General features: G+C 42.3%; 1 protein-coding gene across 1 annotated transcript; it reads left to right on the top strand.

Moving 5' to 3' along the window:
- Positions 1-21913: 21913 nt before the first annotated feature.
- On the top strand, positions 21914-24476 carry LOC140234209 (uncharacterized). Its single transcript, XM_072314273.1, is given in 2 exon segments — positions 21914-22420; positions 22423-24476. Coding segments are annotated over 2 exon segments (2469 nt in total). The 5' UTR covers positions 21914-22005.
- The last annotated feature ends 726 nt before the right edge of the window (positions 24477-25202 follow it).

Genomic DNA, 25202 nt, shown 5'->3' with positions numbered 1-25202 from the left:
CGACTGATCACTTTGATTTTAGTTCGATTGCCGTCTTTTGGACACGATACATACATGGTATAAGTTTGAACTTGATAGGCATAGCACTTTCTGAGCTAACCTCTGCACAACTTTTGGGGAGAAATAAAGAAAGAAGAAGAAGAAAGAATCCGTACAGATACAGAAGGTGATCCGAGAGGATACTCGGATCACCTAATAAAGAATCCGTACAGATACAATACGTGATCCGAGAGGATTCTCGGATCACCTAGAAAAAATAAGGTATTGTATAGAAATTTGAAGAAGAAGCATAAAAAAATAAGAAAACTATAAAGTTGGGATGGTAGAATAAGAATAATCAATCCCGACAACGTATGAAAAAAAGGGCACATATCCCATAGCGCAAAGTCTCAGCTACAACATATTAAAATCTCGGAAAAATTCACCGAAGGGTAAGTGAGCTAGTGCTCGATAAAGACAATCATGTCAATTTTCACATATAGAAAAATTCCCTCCCATAGAGATAACACGTCATAACGAAGAAAGAGAAAGAAGTACATATGACCTTTGACCCCACTTTGCACAGACAAGATGGCACCTGAACAAAAAAGTGGTTATTTAGTGAAATGATTCTTGTAACATGGTCTTTACGTGTGCAAAGTATGGGAAAGATACGACATGTATTCACTAAGATACAGGATGAAACATTTATGACCTTTGACCCTAATTTACATACCCAAGATGGTGTCCGATCAAGTAACTTTGACGGGCCCGTATGACGTCATATTGAGTCGGATTGACTTGAAACTTGGTATAAATATTCCTTGACATTTTAGACATCCGATCCGTGTGAAAAAGCGGGAAATTTATCTTGCATATGATCTGTGCATGCGTATATGTACGCGCGCGTACGCGTCCGTCCACTTTTTTCAATTTTTAAAAAAATGCTCTAATTGGTCTAAAACGTATGCAAAAAAAAAAATTTGAGCTCGATTGGAGCATACAAATACTTCAACGCGCGCGTACGCGCGCGTCTTAAGCGTACTTATGAATTTTGAGAATATGAGTGGAATGCGCTTGACTTGAAATATATGTGACGTAAATTTCATTTAGAAATTCCATTCCATTAATGAGATATGAATGATAATGTGTTTTCACATAATGACGTCATAGTGACGTCACGTTCGACTGATCACTTTGATTTTAGTTCGATTGTCGTCTTTCGGACGCGATACATATATGGCATAAGTTTGACATTCATAGGCAATGCACTTTCTGAGCTAACCTCTGCACAACTTTTGTCCAGAAATAAAGAAGAAGAATAAAGAATCCGTACAGATACAATAGGTGATCCGAGAGGATTCTCGGATCACCTAATAACAAAGCCACGGGAGCGTAGTCTGCTACTGGTGCGCCGCAGTATGATTAGCGCTACAGCTGTTGAATTAGCAGTATGTTTGCAACAGAACCGCAAAATATGCAGTTGTATGACGAAAGTAGGTCGATAGATCTAACGTTAGTACATCTCGAGCTCAACGAAAATCTGCGTACGCGCGTACCGTAAAGATCCCGCACACTGCACTTCGTAAGATCTCAGTCGCAGTATTCATTGACATGGATATAAAAAAAAAAAACGTACAGTAACTGACTGTCCAGGGTGAAGGTCGTGTAGGCCTATGCATTACAAGTTTTGTGTGTTTACGTGTAGGATTATGGAAACTTGTGAGAGTGTGGTGACTACAGTAACTTGTTTTTACCTCTACGGCGCAGATCGGCGTTGTAAAGAATAGATTGCGAGTCTACATGTCGAAATTCTAGACCTAGTAGATGCCGCTAGTCATGCAGTGTTACGGTAAGTACAAACGACTCGCTGTGTAACGTTACTTAGTGTAGGCCTATTAAACGTTAGGCCTATTCACTGGTTAGATTTTAAGTTACTGTCGTAATCGGTGCTATAACACTTAGAATTAAACTCTTTATTTTCTGTGTAGGCCTACTGAACTCTTAATTAGTATTTATTGACGAACTAGCTCTACGTAGGCCGACGCACGACAGAAATCACTGGTTTCCCCGCATATATGGGTTCTGTGGCAAGATATGCATTGCGCACAGACGCGGTTCCATTTACTCGGTTACCCTTACTTTAAATTGCCCTTGCTGGCGATGGCTTGATTGGCGGGCCGAGGCACCGGGCGCGCAGGCTGGGATTGAGACTGCTGTCTAGGGTATTTGCGTGCAGCAGTCGCGTAAGCAATGCGTGCTGATCGTGAATTTCATGCAAGGAAAAGACCATAATTACATGAAAGAAACGCAACTAAATGTTAGAGAAAGTGAGCACTTAACAGACAAACATTTGTGACAAGACCCCAGCTAGACTAGGAAAGTGTGACGGTCATCTTTCTTCTGTAAATTGCCTTACAATTGAGTCTATCTAACTGTCTCTAATTAGAGTTGATATTTTATCAACTGTAAAGTTATCATGGATTTGGAGCGGTTGAGAAAACTTATAATTGATTTGGGAGTAAGTTGGAGTTGATTTCAACTCTGGGTGTCTTGATAAAACGGACTTCAAGTTGATTTGGAAGTTAATCATAGATTAAGTGGACTTAGAGTTAATATGAGAGGTTAATCATAGATTATCTTGACTTAACGTTAAATTTATCTTTTGATAAAACGGGGCCCTGATGTCATGCTTTTTCCTGCTTGACCATGTCATCAAGGAGAAGGTATTCCTTTTTCTGTTTCTTTATTTCAACCCAGTATTAGTATGGTTCATGAGGAATTTGAGCATATCGCTGTAACATACCCAAATTCTTGTGTAACATCCTCAAAAACCAGCAGCATGCTATGCGACATTGTAGAATATTTGGGAGTCTTTTATTCTAGCAGTAATTTCGGAACTTGCACAAGCACCAAACTTTAAATCATCCAATGCTGTATTTTGTATGTTACTTCATTTCCCTGTGTGATTTTTCTGCCTAACCTAATATTTCACTTCTCTCTGTCATCACTGTTATCGTTATGTTGTGTTATTTTCTTTTCCTCATCAGAATCAATGACTGATTGTGCCAGTGGCTGACACGAAAAGGTTTCTCCACAGAAGACTTGAAGTCCATCCATGACCATCGATCAGGCTGTCCCCTAGCTAGCTTCTTTCATGGGTACAAGTTCATGGAGCGCTGATTTACGTCAATACGTGTATGGCATCCTCCTGGCTGAATTCTGGTGCAGAGAAGTCCATCTACTGGTGTCATACTTTCTCCCGCTTGTCCATGTCACCAAGGGTAAGGTATTCCTCTTTCTTTCTTTCTTTCTTTCTTTCTTGGTTTCTTTCTTTTTTCAACCCATTAATCAGTATGGTTCATGAGGAATTTGAGCATTACGCTGCAACATACCAAAATTCTTGTGCAACATCCTCAAATACCAGCAGCATGCTATGCGGCATCCTAAAATATTGGCAACATACTCAAAATAGAATGTGATCAACTTTTGAAAAACATCAAATTACCCTAGGCAATTTGTGCACAAAACATGATATGGAATGTTGAACGTAATGGCTTCACCTGTATGTGACACTTAGGGGTTAAAATGATTGTAAAAAGTACACTGTATTTTACACAGTATCCCTCCAGCACTTTAGAGTGATGAAATGATGACTAGGTGTACCACATCGATCGAATCCCATTGTTCTTATGTTTTTTGCACGGTAGCTATTCTGTGTGTCGAGTACTTGAAGTAGAGTTTAACACGTGCTACATGACTTATTATAGAAAATATAATAGCGCAATGAATAAATTCTCAGTTCGTTGCAGGAGTGATCTTCCCCAAGAAAATTTTCACGGCTCGCGGTTGCAAAAGGACATCTCAAGGCTCCACAACGACAAAGGACACACTAACCAAGCTATATCAACACCTACAGTTAAACTCGCATAAGTCGATCTTCTCGGGACTGAGAAAAACACATCGACTAAGGCGATTTTCGACTTGTGCGTAAGTCGAAAAAAAAATCGACTTACAGTTACACTGTACATATGTATAATGTACATGTATGTTGTCTACTCTGGAGCCGAGAGCTGGAGCGGTGTGCCCGATATTTGCCCTTCAGCAAGACACTTTATCCACATTGATGCAGGTCAGGGCTCCACACTAACTTTTATTTTGGTGGCCCGATCGGGCCACCAAAATGATTGATTTGTATTTTTTGGTGGCCCGAAAAAAACAAAAAAAAAATAAATCGGTCCTACTAAACATAGAAAACGGAGCTGAATATCATCCTTATTCATTTTCCGAACGAGAAAGCAAACATCCGCTTTTTATTTTATCATCTAACTGAGCCCATTGATACCGTTAATCATTTCCAAATGTAAAAGAAACAATCTGTTACTTATTTTAGCATCGTACGGAGCAGAATATTACCGTTATTCGATGTCCAAATTCAAAAGCAAACACCCGACATTTATTTTATGATCGTAAGAAGCCGAATGTTACTGCTGTCCACTTCCGAAAGTGAAATGAATCATCTGACAATTATTTCAGCATCGTAAGGAGCCGAATGTTATACTGTTTTTCATATTCGAACGTCAAGGCAGACATCCGACATTTACTTTACCATCAAACGCAGCTGAATGTTATTGTCATTCATTTCGAAATGTTAAATAGCAAATGTCTGATATTTATTTTACCATCTTAATTATGCAGCAGAATGTTACTGCTATTCACTTCCGAACGTAAAAGCAATCATCTGACATTTATTTTGGCATCTTCCGGAACCGAATATTACATGCTATTTACTTTCGAACGTATGAAAAGCGAACATTCGGCATTTATTTCATCATCGTACGGAGTTGAATATTATTGTTATTCATTTCAGAACGTCAAAGGGATCATTCGACATAATATATTTTAGCCTCCTCCGGAGCTGAATGTTATTGCTATTTACTTTCGAACATAAAAGCAAACATCAGACATTTATTTCATCATCGGACGGAGTTGAATACTAATGTAAGTTATTTCCGAACGTCAAAGCAAATATCAAACATTAACTTTACCATCAAACGCAGCTAAATGTTAGTTATTTATTTCGAAATTTAAAAGCAAACATCCGGCAGTTATTTAGCATAGTATGGAGAAGAATATTACTTGCCACATGTATTCACTTCCGAACGCAAAAACAATCACCTGACATTTATTTTAGCATCTTCTGGAACCGAATGTTATTGCCATTCACTTTCGAAAGTAAAAACAAACATCCGACATATATCTCATCGTCTTACGAAGTTGATTATTATTGTTATTCATTTCCGAACGTCAAAGGGATAATTCGACATTTACTTTAGCATCTTCCGGAGCTGAATGTTATCGTTATTTGAAGAGCTTGCAACCAAAAGGCGCGAAATCCATTCCGGCTACTTTCGAGTAAATTGATGTTTTTTTAATTACACATATTACAGCTTGTTTATTCATTAGCTCTATGCTCCTAGTGGAAGAGCCATCACAGTAGGTAATAAAAATGCACATTAAAAAAATCCTGCGCACACCATTTATTTTTTTATGAATTTTTACATTTCAGATTTTTTTCGGATTTAGCGCCTTTTGGAAGAAATACTTTTGAGTTGTTCAATAACATTGGTATTAGGGAATGTCATTAATGTGCAATCCAGGTAAATACTAGAGAACTGCATAAATTTACATCACAGTAACCACACATACCCACACACACACACACCCACCCAAACACACACCCACATACACATACACACACAAATGCACCAAAACACACACACATCAAAATGTGAAATCTTTCCCAGCATGCTGCTTTTAACTTTATTCATAATAGCAGCATACTGTACACCCATTCATTATACATTCCACACATGCAAAATACAACTGCAGCAACAACAACAACAAATAAAATACTTTGATCTCCTAATGACACTTTGCACTGAATATCATGAAGTGTATACAGAAGGTACAGTGACTCAAGGAAAGTGAGGACTTGCAGAGATTGTGAAATCATGTTGACTGATAGTATTTACTTCAGGTGAAAATAAAATACAGGTTGTCATCCAGAAATCTGACTGCAACAGACATGAAAAGAAATCACTATGATAAGCCCTCACATTGTATGAATTACCTTTTGATACTAAGAAAGCATCGCAAGGCTTGGCTGGAGGCTTTTTGATTTGGACTAACCAAACATCTGTTAAGAAAAAAATGTCAATTTGCTAAAACTGTAGTACTTATTAAGAAGGCAACAGATGAACATGAAAGCACATCTGTGGACAAAACTCTTTGTTTATACGTAAGTCAACAGCAATAAGGCCTACATCTAGGCATCTGTACTGTGAATCACATTGTCTTTTTTGTCTTCTTACCATGTTCATTTCTAAAAAGTAAAAATTGAGTCATTTACAGCCAAAACAGGTTGTTTACCGCATGAAATGCATACCATCAAGTCCATGGCAGAATATCTCAACTAGTTAAAGTGCCTGCCCTAGGAATCATAATGTCTTGCCATAAGCTCGAGTCAGAGTTCCCTTCATCATTGGTGGCCACTGTTGCTTTATCCTAATTGCCTGAGATGTCCACTATATTCAATATCAAGGAAGTCATTCAAAGCACGGGGCACTAGGTCAGCCCCTCACCCAATTCCTGTCCACCGCCTCAATGCACGCAATATCACCTTGATGTTGTTTTCCAGGGATGTTTTCTCCTCCTCTCAGCTTACGTTCAATGATGTCAAAAACACACAGCCACTCAAAGTACGTTGCACCTACCGGCGTACTCAAGAAAGCTTGATTCAGCATTCAATGAGATTAACACCACTGTGATGGTTCCGTTGTCTGGTTCAGTACGCATGAGCTCAGAAATGAACGATAAGCTCTGTGATTTCTCGCAATCCTCTGATTCACTTAAGAAATCTTGGCCTTTCATGTACTGCTATGAATGCATCCTGTCATCCTCCTGGTATAAGGTATGGTAAATGTCATCGATGTGCGCTTCTTCTTCTTGCGTATGAGGCAGCGGCAGCTAAATAACGTCCCTCAGTTGTTGTAGCCAAGTTACAGTCTCAGGAGTACGGTGTGTCTGGTCCATGTTGTCAGGAGGGCGGAGATCAGGGCACTCACTCAAGATGTGTTGAGCAGTCTGTTCTGGTGCACCACACTGGCAGGCTGCTGACGGGCGTAGCTCCCACCGATGCATGGCTGCGTTGAAACGCCCAACTCAGTTTCGAATCCGATTTAATGACACCCACTCCCTCCTTGGGAGGTTTGCTCCTGTGGGTACAGATGTATTGGGCGTGACGAGGAGTTGGGCAGGTCGTTGGGTGTTTTGCCAGCTCAGTGACACTTGCTGCTTGCAGATTATATGCTGTAGGTTGTATGACTTCCAAGGATGATTTGCCATTAACCTGAATTGGGAGAAGAATAAGAGAATTCAATCAAAAGTAATTAATACCGATGGCTTAGAATATCTGTCCACGAGTAGCAAACACAACCTCAAATTTCCAAGTTTGATACATTTCTCAATAGCTTCTAGACAGCCATAGTGATTTGGAGCAACACTTACTCTACTAAAAGACCAAAAAAAAAAAAAAGGGACTAGTTTGATTTACAGATTTTTTAACATAATTTTTTTAATGTTTAATACAAACATAAAAAACCACTAATGCAATCATATCAGGATTATACGATCCATCAGTGAATATTAGACAGGCTCTATCTAATTCTATCATTACCAGGGCAATGCACCCGTGCTGCATAGACCAACTCGAACAGTTAGAAAAGTAGGTAACCAGGTCATTACCATTGCAACACAGCATAAGCAGTACGGTATAGACTGACTTGAATAGTTACACGCTGTAGATCTACAGAAAACTTAACTGAGAAAATGAGTCAAGGTAACTTCATTTATTGATTACAGTTCCTTCAACAGATAATTAGTGACATACTTGTGAAATGGACCCCATCACTGTCTCTCTATCATCAGTACAAAATAATACAACAGCTTACCTGTTACAGCCCCACCATGTAGTGTTCAATATGGTGCTTTCTTGCACAATACAGGGCTAATACTGAGGTATGTGGCCCCACCAAACGACACTTTAATATGCATGATTGATACAGCAACAGGACCAGTTTCCACTGCATACAATGTAGCAATACACTTCATTTGGCATACTCGTGAAGTAGGCCCCACCACTGCGTGTCGGTACTAATACTATAGTGGCTCGCCTGTTTATACTCGTGAATTCAGCCCCACCGTGTGGCGTTCATCGGTACATAAGCACGGCGTTGGGGCTTTCTTCCACAGTATAATACTTGTGAATGCGGCCCCACCAAACGGTGTTTACGAGCAATTGATACAGAGGTGGGGCCGATTTCCACAGCATAGTCCTCCCTTTCTCCCTTTTTTTTTCCTTTGGTCTTCATGTTTCATTCTTGGAAAGACTCCCTAATGTCCCTCAACGAATTTAACAGCCAATTCAACTATAAGTACAACCCTAACCTAACCTTGCTTAATTGCTAAATGCACGAGTGCAAGCACACTGCTGTGGGGCCGATTTCACGATTTTGCCCTTACTCGTGAAGTAGGCCCCACCACTGCGTGTCGGTACTAATACTACAGTGGCTCGCCTGTTTATACTCGTGAATTCAGCCCCACCGTGTGGCGTTCATCGGTACATAAGAACGGCGTTGGGGCTTTCTTCCACAGTATAATACTTGTGAATGCGGCCCCACCAAACGGTGTTTACGAGCAATTTGATACAGAGGCGGGGCCGATTTCCACAGCATAGTCCTCCCTTTCTCCCGTTTTTTTTTTCTTTTTTTCTTTGGTCTTCATGTTTTATTCTTGGAAAGACTCCCTAATGTCCCTCGACTAATTCAACAGCCAATTCAACTATAAGTACAACCCTAACCTAACCTTAAACCCTAACCCTAACCTAACCTTGCTTCATTGCTAAATGCACGAGTGCAAGCACACTGCTGTGGGGCCGATTTCACGATATTGCCCTTCATTCTATCCTTGGAAAGACTTCCTCATGACCCTTGATTATTCTTACCATAGGTATACAACCCTACGCTAAACTAACGGCATACTTGTTAAATAGGCCCCACCACTGCATGTCAGTATTGGTTCACAGCGGCTCGCCTGTTTATACACACGCAGCCCTGTTGCTGTAAGTCCACCCTATGTTAGTAACGTTAGTGGTAATTTACCTTGCTTGGCATTGCATCGCCGAAAAGTACCCTGTTTATACACACACAGCCCTGTTGCTGTAAGTCCACCCTATACGTTAGTAGTAGGCCTACTGGTAATTTACCTTGCTTGGTATTGCATCGCCGAAAAGTACCGGTAAATTTACCCTGTTTATACACACGCAGCCCTGTTGCTAATTGCTGTAAGTCAACCCTATAATATCTGGTAGTAGCTACTAGTATAGGCCTAGTAGTAAATTTACCTTGCTTGGTATTGCATCGTCGAGCAGAACCCGTAGATCATAAGGTTTAATTTACTAAAACATATTATATAGTACTAACATTTGATAGAGCTCTAACGTTAGAGCTCTACACTACAGCCTTGTACAGGTAAACATTTAGCTGGTAGCCAACATGTAAATACATAATTTACATTGATGCACGACGAGTCATGTTTGTGGTGCCGGTGCATGGTGGGGCCCATTTCACGATTTTCCTCAGCAGATTATTGATCCCATTGAATGATTAATTATAAAATTTGTAATAAAACCCAAAATTTGACATTCTATGTTGCTCATAAATCAACTCAACATGTTCAAAGTAGAGTATGATGCCCATCTCGGTCCCAACACCAAGATGCACATATGGGACTGACTTAATCTGGGCGTAGTACAGATAAGTAAACTCACCTTTCACAGCTGTATTTCCACTGCTTAGCCTTGCATTTCTTCAACACTGCTTCATTTTTCCATTTTTCGTACCACTTTTTAGATCACCGGCAGTCTTGGGTCTTTCATCCATTATGAAACTGTCATGTACTTTCGACTGATAGCCATGGTTCTGTACATGCAGCACTACAGACAACAGTGGTAGTGATCCATGACCGTGAAGAATTGCCATTGAACTACTGTATGTAGTGCATAGTGCAGTATCGCTGCATGCATGTTCTCATTAGTCAGAGCACCCCTAGCTGGCGTGCTCGGACCAATCAGAGACCGGAATAGAGAAATTGGATATAGCGCCTTTTGGTTGAAAGCAAAAATGGATTTAGCGTCTTTTGGTTGAAAGCGTGAATTTCATGTTTGATTTTTTCATATTTCCTCAAACAATTTTGATTAAATTTTTAGTGCCTTATATGCACATGACAAAGATCTGTTCGAATCATGCGAAAGATGGAGTTCGATAAAAATTGGATTTAGCGCCTTTTGGAAGCAAGCTCTTCATTTACTTTCGAACGTAAAAAGTAAACATCCGGCATTTATTTTATCATCGTATGGAGTTGAATACCATTATAATTCATATCCGAACGTCAAAGCAAACATTGGACATTTATTTCAGCATCTTCCGGAGCCGTATTTTATCCTTATTCATTTCCGAACGCGAAATCAAATATCTGACATTAATTTCAGGACCGTACGGAACTGAATCTTACCATTATTCATTTCCAAAAGTATTTAAGCAAACATCCGACATTTATTTTAGTATTATACGGAGTCGAATATTACCGTTATTCATTTCCAAAGTTAACAGCAAACATCTGACAATTATTCTAGCATCTTATGGAGCCGATTGTTACCGCTGTTCATTTCCAAAACTGAAGGCAAACATCCGGCTTATTTGGTAGCCCGGCTGCGTTTTTGGTGACCCCGGTCGCAAATTAACCATTCGCGAAATCGTGATTCGATTCGCGAAAAGACTCCGCTAAATATAAGGCATAGATTGCTACACTCGGCAGGGGCTACGTCGTCCTTTCACCAGGTCTCGTTACAAAACCAAAATCTCGCGTGAGTTCTTGCGTTACCTGTCGTTAATGTTAACGAAACATCTCACACCCAGCTGCTTAAAAATGACTTTTGAATGTATAATCATAATTGACTGTGTCAACCCATGTGTACTTTCTTATTGTAAAGGTGCCTAGACCCGGTAGTTGCTGCCGCGCTTTTGGATGAGAGTGCCGATCACCATTAGCATTGATACAAAGACTGCCGAAATTGAGCTGTCGTCAAGAGTAAAGCGTGTAGGTGTTGCTAGGTAATGTTGCCTTCATCTGCGTGTCAGACAGTCCGTAGAATTCGAATGCCAGGGTGCATGCTTCTTTGTGTGACTTCAGAGAAAAAAATATCAAAGCTGTCATCAGCCGAATCATGAGCCAACTGTCATCGGACCACTGACTACAGTGGATTGGACTTCTTCGGACTCATGGAAATGGGTCAAAGCGTAAGCGCTAACGATAAAGAGGAGTCGATAGCATAGGTCTCTGAAGGAAACTTGTGCCGTGCGCCCGTGTACGCATTCCAGCAAACCACCGGGTCTATGTACCTTTAAAGGGACTGCACTGTTCTGGTTGAGGTGAGGATTTTGCTTTTAACGTTTTGCGAGATATTCAGAAACCACTCTATGAGATGTCAAAGAGCATGCAATTCTAAGGGGAATCAAAAGTTTATTTGATGAAATTCGGTTTTGAAATGGCTAAGATATCCAAAAACAAGTTGAAACAAAGATATCCTAATAAAAGGCGTGGCCTATCGCCTTTTATTATTTTCACCCTTTTTGGATATCTCAGCCATTTGAAAACCAATTTTCATCAAATAAACGCTGAATCCTTCTTAAAATTACATGCTCTTTCATATTTCATAAGAAGTTTCTCATTATCTCACTTAGGAATGTTATAAACCTGTATCCTCACCTCAACAAGTAGTGTACAGTCCCTTTAAATGCTGATGACAGTACAGTCAACTCCAGTCAGTCAGTTTTGACTGAAAAAGCGCATCAAATTGGGCAATGTTTGACTTCTGCATGTTCAGAGGAACATAGTGGCCATAGGCCATAGGCCATAGAGTATTCGATTATGTTTTTGGGAGAGCTTTGGCTGTGTGAGAGTCAATGCTTGTAAGAGCATCAACCCACGCGTTGCTACATTTGGCTTCTTTTATTAAACAGTGAATCAATTAACACAATCTCCACCAACACACACATGGAAGTCAGTCTTAAGATGCATATTTTTTAGACTATAGCTAAAAGGAAAATACACTGTAATAGAGAATTGGTTTTCTCCTGTTTCAGAGTCCAGGTTCATATTCATGTTCACAAATATATTGTATCATAATATATGTGTATAGGAATTGTAAAATAGAATTATTTTGCTCCAGGTAATTTACTGAAAATATGTTTATTTTATTACTTTATGTGAAGACTCTATTGTGCTATTTATTGATCATTATTCATCAAATAGGAAAGCAATTGTGGAAATATACATTTCTCCAACCAATTTTCCCCATGATTTCTCAAAGTACTTGTGAAATATTTGAAAAATATATCTTTTCTACGATATTACACTGTGGTTAAATGATAGACATGGCCACTACGGTGGTTCTACCGTGCCAAAACCATGGTTAAGAAAAAGTAAAACTATGGTTCAGGAAGTGTAAGACCATGTTCAGGAAATGGTGAAACTATGGTTAGGAAAAGATGAAACCATGGTAAACACATGATTTAACCATAGTGCAATATGGTTTAATTATGGTCAAATCATGGTGCACTAGTGTTTAACCATAGTTAAACAATGGTGCACTATGGTTAAACCATAGGTTTAGCATGGGTTAACCATGGTAACCATGGTTTAAAGGTGGTAAATTGGAACGCACTTACCATGATATTACTGTGGTATTACCATGGTCACAACTGTGTTTCTACCGTGCCAAAACCATGGTTAAGAAAAAGTGAAACCATAGTTAAGGAAGTGTAAAATCATGGTTAGGAAAAGGTGAAACTATGGTTAGGAAAAAATGAAACCATGGTTTTACAGCTGCCAAATCACAGACTTACAAACCAAATCACGGTACAACCATGATCCATTGTATAGTAAGCCCACCATTTAACCACATGCAATATCGTAGAAAAAATATATTTTCTAACTATTTCACAAGTACTTTGAGAAATCATGGGGAAAATTGAGCTAGAAACCATCTTACCTGTTAGAGTCTAAGTAGACCGTGTCTAACGTTAGATTTAACGTTAGATATAAGCAGTTAACCTGTAGAAAGTGTAAAAAAAGTAAAATCTAACCAGTTAACGTTAGATCTGGGGGGCATTTCATGAAGGAACTTGTCGGATAAAATATCTGACAAGTCAATTATAACTGACAAGTTCAGAGAAATCAGCCAATCAGACTAAATAATTTCTCAAAACTTGTCGGATATAATTGACTTGTCGGACATTTTATCCGACAAGTTCCTTCATGAAATGCCCCCTGGTCTACCCGTGACCGTGTTTAAAAACATAGAATCCAACCAAGTAGGCCCGAGATATCTATTGTAATCTAACGTTAGTTCTAACGTTAGTACTATAGTAGATCTCTATATATTCTAGGTCTAACGTTAGGCCTAGGCCTAGAATCTACTTGTTAGAGAGATTTCTGTGAAGTCTCTTGTCAGATAACCTCCTAACGTTTTTGTTGTTTTTTTTTTTTTTTTTTTTTTTTTTTTTACGTTCGAGTCTGTTGTGGACATGGAGTCCCGGTAGGTAAATCGCACATCCACAATAAGTATTTACCTGTTTCCGTGGTTGTCCTTTCAGTCTCTGTCTTTGTAGTTGAGTTGGCACTGGTTATAATCTGTAGTTATCACTTCACATACTGTATCCAACGAAATCCCGGGCACCAACTGCAGATGCCGGAAAATGTGCCCCCTTATATATGGGTAGGCTCCCATAAGGGGTCTATGGGAAGCCATAGCGGGTGTGTGATGTGCCCCGCTATAGCCATAGCGGGTGTATGGTACGCCCCGCTATTCCCCACAGGGGTGCTCCTACTACACTCCCCCCCCCCCGTTTTGAAAAACTGGGGGCATAATAGAAATAAATGGCCCCACACCAAATGTAAAACTTAGGATATGAACTCCCAAATCCCTCACAACCGGGGATCTCGCAGAGCCCCACCCGTCTTAATGTACAATCTGACCCGTCCTTGGGGGTCTGTCAAGGACATTTCAGCGGACCACCGCCTAGGTCACTCATGTACCGAATGGGGGTGCAAGGGACCGTCGATACTGGGAGGGAGAAAAACCCTATGACCCTCAACCCCCCTGTTGGGATAAAACAGGTATTAAGGACCATAGGACTGGAAAACGCCCATCCTACGAAATCCGATAAAATCACCCCCGAATCACGCAATCACATATAAATTGAACACCTCTCTTGGCATCAGAACAACGGCCAAGCAAGATGAATAACAACTACTCATATAAACACACTATGACCAAAATGGTCATGTACACTATACCGCACCTATTGTGCAACAATTTGGCAAACTGTTTTGAATACAAAAACTTGGCAAACTTTGGCAATTGCCATAAGCAAAACAGCAGCCTAAAAACACACAACTGAGCTTAACAATAAAAACAGCTAACTGGCGAAAAACTCTTTCAATTGAAAACACCGGTTATATTAAATCTTTATGTGCCACGTTCGCACGTCCGACTCAGTCGACGGCGTGCCAACTTCGCATATTCTGCTCAACAAACAAAACCGCCAAAACCGATCGATAAATCGCTAATCTCGTGGTACAGTCAAAGCGTTTCTCGCGCTTTTGTTCCTCTCACATACGGCTTGCATTCTATGTGGTGATTGACTATCAAGCGCTGTTCCCAACTAGATTTGCGTGTACATTCTAAGTTTCTGTCATTATTTTCACCATTTTATGTTCAAAAGTCATGCCTTTACAGTAATGTAGCAACTGGTAATTCAAAAGAAAAATTGAAAATAGAATTGTTATACATTGTATATGGAAGCAAAGTTTGGCATTCCTCTTTAACTTTGCTCACTATTATGTCCAGCTTAACAGAAATTTGTAGTAGTTAGACAGATTGGAAAAACATAATTCTTTCTCAAAGCATGACTACTTATGTGTCTCAGAATAACGTGGCACACAGGGGGTTTCCACCATGGCACATAAAGAGTTAAAATAGAAATCCTTACTATAAAAAATATAACCGATTTCTATATACAGCAGGCACGAGTAAAAAGGTCCCTGAACATAATAAAATACCCCTGCCTACCTATAATCAATGGGTGATTAGGGTGCCAATAACAGTAAAAATATATATGGCTGCAACGCGGGTATACACATAAATAAAAACCCCGCGAACACATATGGAGTTGCCCTCCATACATAATTATGGAGTTACCCTCCATACAATTTGAGGGCATTTCCCCTCTTCACCACCAGGAGGTGAATTACCTTACTTATGGGGCTTTTACCTCCATACAATTCGAGGGCATTCTCCCTCATCACCTCCAGGAGGCGAGTCACACTAATCTCCTTCCCCAATACCTCAGCTACCAGGGAAGCTACCTCCCTGATGTCGACTGGGGTCATGTAGGGTAAGCCCCTACTGGAAGGAGGGTGTGGAGAATCACTCTCCAGCAGCAAATGAGCAAGTGGTACCCTCCGCAATGCCTCCTTTTGGCTTGCACCAAAACCTTACTCGGGAAGTGAACCCAAAGTGGGCATTGTGGAACCCACATTGCCAAACTTCCACCTCACTGGTTACCAGTGAAAAGAAAGAACAGTTAATACTCCCCCTCAATGGAATCCTCCTTACCTTAATTCCTTGCCTGACAAGGGAGACACTTGTACTTGTCCATGGCTTCCCCCTCCTGTGGAGTCACTCCCACACAGGAGCCATAGTACCACTCATCACAATAATCACATTGTATCATGAAGGCACCATCGTCTCGTCCATGACAAATACAACAGAGAGCATCCTCTCTGAGGTGACTGTCCTTTCTTACATGCCAGGATATCTCTGTCACTACAGGGCTTCAGCCTATCTCGCTGCCTTCACTAGCTGTGCCTTTGGCTTCACAGTGAGAGGGACTACATAGTCTACCTCGTCCTCGAATTGTGCCCAATTACTATGGGCCTTGGTGCAATATTTGCACCCCTTGCACGGTAAGTCTTCCAAATCGACTCCGTGCTTATACCCCTTACAGTATGAAGAGTCGATACCCCTCCGCGATAATGCGTCTGCGTTACCATGGCGCCTACCTGGACGATGCTGAATGTCCATATCATATTGGCTCAGCTCTTCAAGCCAACGGGCCAATTGGCCTTGCGGGTAACGAAAGTTAAGTAGCCATCTCAAGCTGCTATGATCTGTTCGGACCGTGAACTTTCTACCCAGAAGGTAATGGCGATACTGCCGCGTGAACTTCAGAACGGCTAGCAATTCTCGCCTCGTGACGCAATATCGCCTCTGCTCAGCGGATAGTGCGCTGCTTCCGTACGCGATTAGCCTTTCCTCCCCATCTTGCAACTGTTGGAGTTCTGCCCCCACGGCATCGTTGGATGCATCCGTATCCAAGATAAACAAATCGTGGGAATTTGGCATAGCCAGAACAGGAGCTTCCATCAAGCGCTGCTTGAGGGTCTCAAATGCTTCCTCCTGTTCTGCATTCCACTGGAATTCCCGCTTTCCAGTGATGCGATATAGTGGAACTGCGATTGCCGCAAAGTTCTTGATAAATGAGCGGTGATAATTCACCAGTCTCAAGAACTGCTCCACCTGCTTGGTACTGCGTGGTACTGGCCAGGACTGAACTGCCTTAATGTGTTCTTTACGGAGTTCGATCCAATTCGCGCTTACCTCTCTACCCAGGAATTCAACCTTCTCCTGGAAGAGAACACACTTTTTGGGTTTCAATTTCAACCCATAGCTTGCGAATCGGCTTAAAACCTGCTCTAAGTTCTGCAAGTGATCCTTAGCAGAACGCCCTAGGACTACAATATCGTCTAAAAAGGCTAATACTGTGTCCCAGGTTAAGCCGCGCAACACCAAATTCATGGCCCTAGAAAAGGTAGCAGGCGCATTACACAGCCCGAATCCCATTCTTACAAACTCATAAAGGCCATACTTGGTCGTAAAAGCAGTCTTCTTCTTATCGCTTTCACAAATCTTCACTTGATAATAGGCGGAATTAGCATCCAATTTGGCGAACCACCTATTTCCTTCAAGTGTATCTAAGCACTCCTCAATATTGGGGAGAGGATGTACATCCTTCCTTGTGACGGAGTTTAACGCATGATAGTCAATGCACCATCGTACTCCCCCATCCCTCTTCCTCACTAACACTGGAGCGGATGCCCACTCTGATTGCGAGGATTGTATAATACCTGCCTCCAGCATGCGCTCAAGATGGGCTTTCTCCTCCCCTGCAAAACTCAAAGGAGTACGCCGCATCTTTTGCTTAACCGGATTAGCAGTCCCAGTGTCAATGGGATGTTCAAGGGCCTGGAAATTCCCTAAATCAAACTCGTCTTTAGCAAAGACATGAGCATACTTTGCTAACAGCTGCTTTAGCTGGGCTTGCTCCGCGCTTGATAGCAAGGATGCGGAGCGCTCATACAGGCTGTGCAAATGTGCTGGAAAATCCAGCTCCCCTGTTTGGAGTTGACACACTTGTGGATCTCCACAAGATTCCTGTATGATGATCCCAGCATCATTCAACTCCTGGGCTTCTCCCAGGACAACCATATTTGTCAATCCCACTGACCTATCAGTGGGGTTAATGGCATACAGCTCCACCCTTTGTCCTGCTGGGTGGATGGAATGTGGTATCATCACACACACATCAAGGGCAGGTTCAAACAAAAAATCCCCTAACCGTTGATCTAAGATGCCGGTGATCCTCTTCACCATGTTGGGAGGAATAACAGTACGTTTCGACACGTACACCCGTGAAACCCTCCCACATGGTGATGGCTCACTGTGATCCATGGGAATGAAATCGTCCCCGATCTGTAATCGGGCTTGTTGAAGGTGCAAGGTCACCTTTTGTTGACGAAGGAGATCTAACCCTAACAACATTTCATCTTCGATGGCAGCCACATACAATTGCACTGAAAATTCAGAATTCCCTAGCTTAATTACAACAGGGCCTACAACCATACCCGGCATTTGCATATTGCGGCCTGCCGCATGTAAAATTACATCCTTGATCTTTTCAGGGCGAGGCTCCAATTTCTCATACAGCTTATCGGAAACAATGGACACTTCAGCCGCAGTATCCACTACTGCCTTCACAGACTGATCTCCTATCTGTACCGATACAATGAACATAGAGGTCGACCTCAATTTACACACAATGACTCCATCTCTGTTGATAGAGCTATTTTCTCCTAATGGGTTCACGTCAACAGGCGCGTTCCCACCCCTGGTAATGTCATCTCCCTGAGGGGGGAGGGTGTCTCCCTCTTGGGTTCTTTCCTCAATATATTGCCCCAAAAGGGAAATAACCGGACCAAATTCAGGGTGGTCACTGTCTTTGCCCCCATGGCTACCTAAATTGCTCGTCGAAGATGGGCCCGCAGTTGTGTGGGTCGGGGTAGGGCCTAATCCTCCGACCCCGAGGAGTTTGACTCTTCTTCTGCCCCCAGGAAGGACACCCTCTTCTCCCGGGGAGGTGATTGCAACTGCGGACAATTCTTCTTGAAATGACCGAGCTGCCCACAGTGATAGCAGGTTACTGCAGGGAGAGTGACAGGTGCCTCCTTTTGCATAAAGGATGTCACTTGCTCTGCCAACCTACTCACCTTATCTCCCACAGTATTCATACTATGGGTGAGCTTGGTCATTTGGCCTTCCAGGTCAGCGACTCGTCGCTCCAACCTGGAGAAATTTGACTCCCATGGACGACCCAGGGAGCGAGGTGTTACATCCACCTTGCATATATGTGACTCCTCAACCGTCTCAGGAGAAACAGTGAGGGTCTTCGCGTGCTTTGGTTTCCCATACACGACTTGACGAGAGTGCTTATGCCAGCGGATAGCTTCGACAGCCTCCTCAATGGTAGATGGACGTTTGTCCAAGGCAAAGCACCCCGCGTCCCTGTCCAGGCATCCCTGGCACAGACGCAGTACTACCTGCCTAGATAGACACCTATCGTGTACCCCAGGAAACGCCCTTGCAGATAGGTCGCGCATCCTATCTGCCCAATCATCAAGGGACTCATCCGCGCCCTGCTTAGCACTCATAAACTCCACTTGTACTGCCTCTGGCGGTTCACTTTGGCCAAAGCGTTCAGCAAGGCGTGAAATTACTTGAACATAGGTCAGCCTAGGCTCCCTATCTAATAGCGAATCAAAGTACTCGCTTGCCCTGCCCTCCAGGCACCAGCACAAGTGGTTGAGACACTGCGGAAGGGTCCAGCTCCTATCCGCAGCAAATGCTTCGAATTTGCGGTAAAATGCCCGCCAACTACCCGCATCATTAAAGGTGATGGACTTGGGTGGGTTCTGGTGCTTTGGAGGGTTTTGTCGTTCCACAGCTGAGGAGTAGGATTCACTATCTTCCTCCCTATACTGCCTCTGTGCGGCCTGATATCGGAAAGGAGGGTATTCTTCCCTCACATCCCGTTGAGGGATATTGTACTCCCTCGCTCCTCCATTCCTCCTGAACCACCCACTGTTCTGGTTGCCCATATATGGGGCATTGTACCGTGAAGGTTCTACCTCCCCTCCACTGTGGGAACTCCACGGCCTGTTATACGCAGGAGGTTCCATGTCACCTCGACTGCGATTACTCCGCGGTTGTCAGGAGAGAAATTTATCTTTGATTTCGCCAGTGAAGCGAAATCGAACTGGTTCGAATTTGTAAAGATTTAGAGTTTTAAAGTTGTCCTAGAAAGCTACTAGGTCAAACTGCAAGAGACAGACTGTTTGGAAATTTACATCAAATTAGACAAAGTAAAAGTTAAAGAAATAGCATGGCAACAGCATGCCCGGTTTGTGATACTATATATTAATTCAGACCATAGAAATTGAGTGAATAGAGGTGTTATGTAATAGCTCCCATCCAGGTGGTGGCTAGGAATGTTCTCGAGCTCAGTCGAGACTCGGCTATGTCAGTGTCACTAGGGTGCTGGCTGTAATTTATTGTTCACAAGTTCACGAGTAAAGATGTTATGTAACAGCAGTCTAGACGATGGCTAGACATATTGTGTACAGTTTCAATAGGGCAATATTTAAGCATGATGATTGGATGATTTCCTTAGTGTAGGAAAGGCATGAAAAGACAAGTGTATGGGAGTGTAAGGGACTTTAGTGTTAATCTCTATGGCTAGGGGAGCTATTAAAAAGCTGAGGAATGTAGGGGATCGAGGAGAAACACTTTAGTCAGACATCCAGCATAGATCTCCGCTTAGGCAGCAGTCGTTTTTCTGGGGGTTTGCCACGTCGGTGTGATGCGAGCTCCAGCTGCCGTTATAAACTGAACTTGGACAATTACGATCCGAACTTTGGTACGGAGCTCAATCTCCATTTGCCTGCTCGTCGTCGCTTGAGCTCGAGCATCGCTGGTCAAGGCAGGAGTCTGCGTGGTTGCAGGGACTAGTGAAGGCCGAGGAGCTGAGAGGACCGCCGATAGGGTAGCGTCTAGATGAGTGGCCAAGTCAAAGGGTGCTTCCAAGAGACGAACCAAGCGACTGTGCCGAGGTCGACGACGAGTGTATCCGGCATCGATGACGACTGAGCCGCCAAGCTGAGGGGATCACCAGTTCAGGTCATCCAAGATAACCTAAGTTATGTATTTGTGATTTGTTTCATACTATCTTTTATGCTCAATGTATTGTTATGAACGAGAAAGCTACAAAGACTTGAAAGATTAAACTCGAACATATCTGTATACGAACAGTTTGAATTTTCATTATTTCGGTGTCAGAGTAGCAGAGAAAAAAAAAAGAAAAAAAAAGTCACTCACGTGACAATTTGGAGGCCCCACCGAGATACTGCTACCTGATAAGAAAACATTATTCAGATACTCTTTTAACATGCTTTAGGCTTAAATGCGATGTTTGTGTTTGATTCATGATTGAAGTTTCATCGCTCAATCGTACGCATTACCGTCATAAATTGCATGTTATTGTTGTTGATATGATAACTGTTTCATATGTTTGATCAGAAACATTACCCCAGTGTGAATCGTTTGAGTATGTCGCCTTACGTGACAGTTTGATTGAAGTTTTTCTCCCCAAGGTTATGCCCTTGGTGTTGCCTACTAGAGGCACATGTGTGATGTGGATTCGGGTATTGAATCTGTGTGGAGTGTTGCTCCGTATTTCAAGGTTACACCCTTGGTGTTGCATGTTATATGCATGTTTGATAGATTCGGGTTTGTGTGCATGAGTCTATGTGGAGTGTTACTCCTTTTTCAAGGTTACGCCCTTGGTATTGCCGGTTAGAGGCAGTGTGATAGATTCAGGGTTTGCATGCATGAATGAATCTGTGCGCGAGTCTATGTGGAGTGTTACTCCTTTTTCAAGGTTACGCCCTTGGTGTTGCCGGTTAGAGGCAGTTTGATAGACTCGGGGTTTGCGTGCATGAATTAGTTTGTGCGGAGTGTTATTTTATTGCAAGGTTACGCCCTTGGTGTCGCCTGGTATAGGCATGTTTGATGGATTGTAGTGTTGGGTTTGTAGTTGTACAGTCCCAAATCAATTGTATGCTCATTGGGAGATACAGCTCTAGTATGCTTATTGACAAGGCATGCTTGGTAAGTGGAATGTTTGTAAAGTGAGCTCGTGTCGTTTCACATTGCTTGCATTCCGGTCTGCTTTTGTCAAGGTACTAGCGGTTTGGTATGTGAAATGCTTGTTGAGTGAATTTCAGCTGTTTGTCATTTGCAATTGTATGCTCATTCGGAGATACAAATTGTTGTTATTAAGTACGCCTGCTACAAGATAGTACTTTTGTCGGACTTTGATAGCTAGGTGTAAGTCAGCTGTTGTGTTGTACGAGTACACGTCTGCTTACTCTGGAAGTTACATAGTCAGTATGGCTAGCGTTGAGCAAATCAGAGAGTTCTCTTCATTAGGCAGAGAAATGGGCCTTAGTGGTGGTGAATTGAGTAGTTTTGTTTCAGAGAGATGCCAGGCAATTGAAGCAGAGCTTAAAGCTGAACGCGAAGCTCGCGAAGCTCGTGAAGCTGCCCGTGAAGCTGCCCGTGAAGCTGATCGGGAACGCGAAGCTCTAGAGAAGGCGCGCGAACATGAAATAAAATTAGCACAGTTGCGTATAGAGGGAGAAACAGCGAATGTTGGTAGGCCCCAGTTAGCTGGCTTAAAGCTGAAAGTAGGTCGATTTGATGACGCGCATGATAAGTTTGATGCTTATGTCACAAAGTTCGAAATGTTGATGAGAAGTCAGAATATCCCGGTAGACATGTGGGTGTTGTATTTGATTTCCAATCTAACAAAGCGTTAGATGTTGTGAATCGGATGAGTGCTCATGATCTCCAGAATTATGCTACAGTGAAGCACGAGTTGATGTCGTATTATCATCTCACTGAAGAGGGGTATAGGCGGAGTTTCAGATCAGCTAAGCCAATGAAGTTTGAGCGCCCAAAACAGTTTGCTACTCGAATGAAGGGGTATTTTGATCATTGGTTGGAAGAGGCTGAGATTGGGGATACTAGAAAGGATCTAGAAGATTTGATTTTGCAAGAGCAATTTCTCATAGATTGTCCCAGAGAAGTAGTTAGGTTTGTCAAGGAACGAAAATGTAAAGATTTCAAGGAGGTAGTTGACTGCGCAGAAATCTATGTAGAAGCTCACGGCCCTCATGCATTTTCGGGTGTACAGAAATCGGAAAGAAACCGGTCAGATTCAAAGCCGGATAGCAAACCACCCCAACAAAATCAGGTCAAGAAGACTAGTACGTATCAGAAACCGGCTGATGCTCAGTCAAAGGCAGGAAAGGCTATGGGAAATAGGACTTTTCAGGGCAGGGGTTGCTATATGTGTGGAAACCCAAATCACATGAAAAGAGATTGTCCCATGATGTCTAGGCCTGTATCAGCTCAAGGTTTGATGGGTGCTGGGGAAGGTACGGCCCCCAAAGTAGACATGAATGTGGCGAATGAGGTGTCGCGGGGTGATTCTAAGCCGGGAGTTGTTGGTTCGACGGCAGGTTGTCTCCCCATTGAAAGAGTGGTCGATGACTTTGAGGATGTGAAAATAAAAGTGGTTGACAAAGTTGGAATGGCATACAATGATGTTGCCGCGATGGTGAATCGTATGCCGGTTGTGTCTGGAAGACTGATGCCAGATAATACACCCGTGTCTGTTTTGCGTGATACAGGTTGTAGTACGTGCGTGGTGAAAGAGAAATTGGTTAGAAATGACCAATTAACAGGTCAACATCAGGCAGTGAGGTTAATTGACGGTACGGTTAGGCGTTTTCCCGTGGCTAAGGTAGCTGTTGACTCGCCATATTTTGAAGGGGAAGTTGAAGCCGTGTGCATGCCTGATTGTTTGAGTGAGGTAGTTATCGGGTATGTAGAAGGGGCTCGTGAACCGAGTGACCCCAATCTACATTGGGTCCCAAAGAGTGTTGTGTCTGACCCGGATGTAGAGGTCATAACCCCGGATATGGGTCTAGAAAGTTCAAATGATGGTGTAGAACAGGACGTCGAGGTCACAATCCCGGGTGAATTGGATGATACAGGGATGGCTGTTCAAACTCGGGCACAAAAGGTGGAGGATTCGAGGCCTAGTAAAGGTTTGACTGTTGCAGAGCCTGTTGATGTGCGGTCGAGTGAATTTCTAAAGGAACAGAAAGATGATGAGTCATTGCGCCCTCTATGGCAGAAAATGGGACATGTTGATAATTCCAAGAACAAGTTTGTGTGTGAACAGGGGTTTCTAGTTAGGCAGAAAGAGGATGAAAGTAATCAGGGCATAGGTCCTAAATTGCTCGTAGTGCCTAAGCCTCGTAGGAACGAGATAATGCGAGTCGCACATGACTCACTCCCAGGTGGACACTTGGGTATCAACAATACTTTGTCTAAGATTCAGACTCAGTTCTGTTGGCCTTGGATGTCGGAAGATGTGGCTAATTTCTGTAGGTCATGTGATGTATGCCAAAGGACTATTGACAAAGATAGTCGACATGAGGAAGTGCCAGTGGCCAGTTGCTTTGAGGTTGAGGGGGTCGAAGGCAATGAGGAAGTTGTTGAGGTCATGGCTGACGAGGAAGATATGGCAGAGGCTGGTTCTGATTGGAATAGGGAGATGTCCAGTGTGCCTAGTGTAGTGCAGATGGAGTTTGTTGACATGGTAACGGTAGATCCAGTCCAATGTGGAATCTCGTTGACGACTGAACAACCAGTGCGATCTCCGCCTCATAGGGTACCTCAGGCTATGGAAGAGGAGATTAGCGAGGAAGTTGATTCCATGTTGAAATTAGGAATAATCGAGCCTTGTAACTCTCCGTCCAATGTGCTAGTCAAAAGGCCGAACGGCTGACCTCATGAGTAGATTGCTGTATCTGTTTATATTGTTGTTTCAATGGTCCTTGCTTCTCCATTACATGTTAACGAGGTGCAGCTCAAAGAAAGAGAAGAACATAAATGATGAAACATATATTGGTTTTGTTGAATTGTCATGAACAAAATAATGCGCATGTAAGTGCAAATGCTACAAAAGCTTTTCTCTCTCTCTCTCTTATTTCTCTTACGGGATCAGCGAATCGCGATTACAATGTAGATGTAAAGGGATTAAGAGTAGGGAGTAATGCTTAAGGCTTAGTTAAATCTCACAGTATGTGTATTTAAGTACACATGAGGTACTAGAATACTAGGCGTATTAAGAGGTAGCAATTGTTAACCAGGTAGCAAGATTATATTTTAGTAGATTTTCATCCAGACAAACAGGTAAATAGCAACAATATTATTTTGTTGTAGGATTTGTGCAACATGGAAGTATAGGGAAATGAAAGCCAAAGTACAGACAAACATATTCGGATATCTGAGCAGGAATATGTGATAGTAGAGATATTATTGCTAAAAGGCATCATTATTAGAGGCAATGAAGATTTTGTATATACAGGTTTGATGGTTCTATTTAAGTTATAAAAGACTTAAAGCTTATGCATTTGAAAACGTATTAAGTAAGCTATAAGGCCTTTATAAGGAATACCAACAAAGCAAAAGTTGGTTGTTAAAAGGCCTGGGAGATGATTATAAAGTGGTT

Source organism: Diadema setosum, chromosome 10 (assembly GCF_964275005.1).
Source record: "Diadema setosum chromosome 10, eeDiaSeto1, whole genome shotgun sequence".
Taxonomy (NCBI): domain Eukaryota; kingdom Metazoa; phylum Echinodermata; class Echinoidea; order Diadematoida; family Diadematidae; genus Diadema; species Diadema setosum.
Note: the sequence above shows the minus strand (reverse complement) of the source record. Positions and strands in the feature narration are given on the sequence as shown.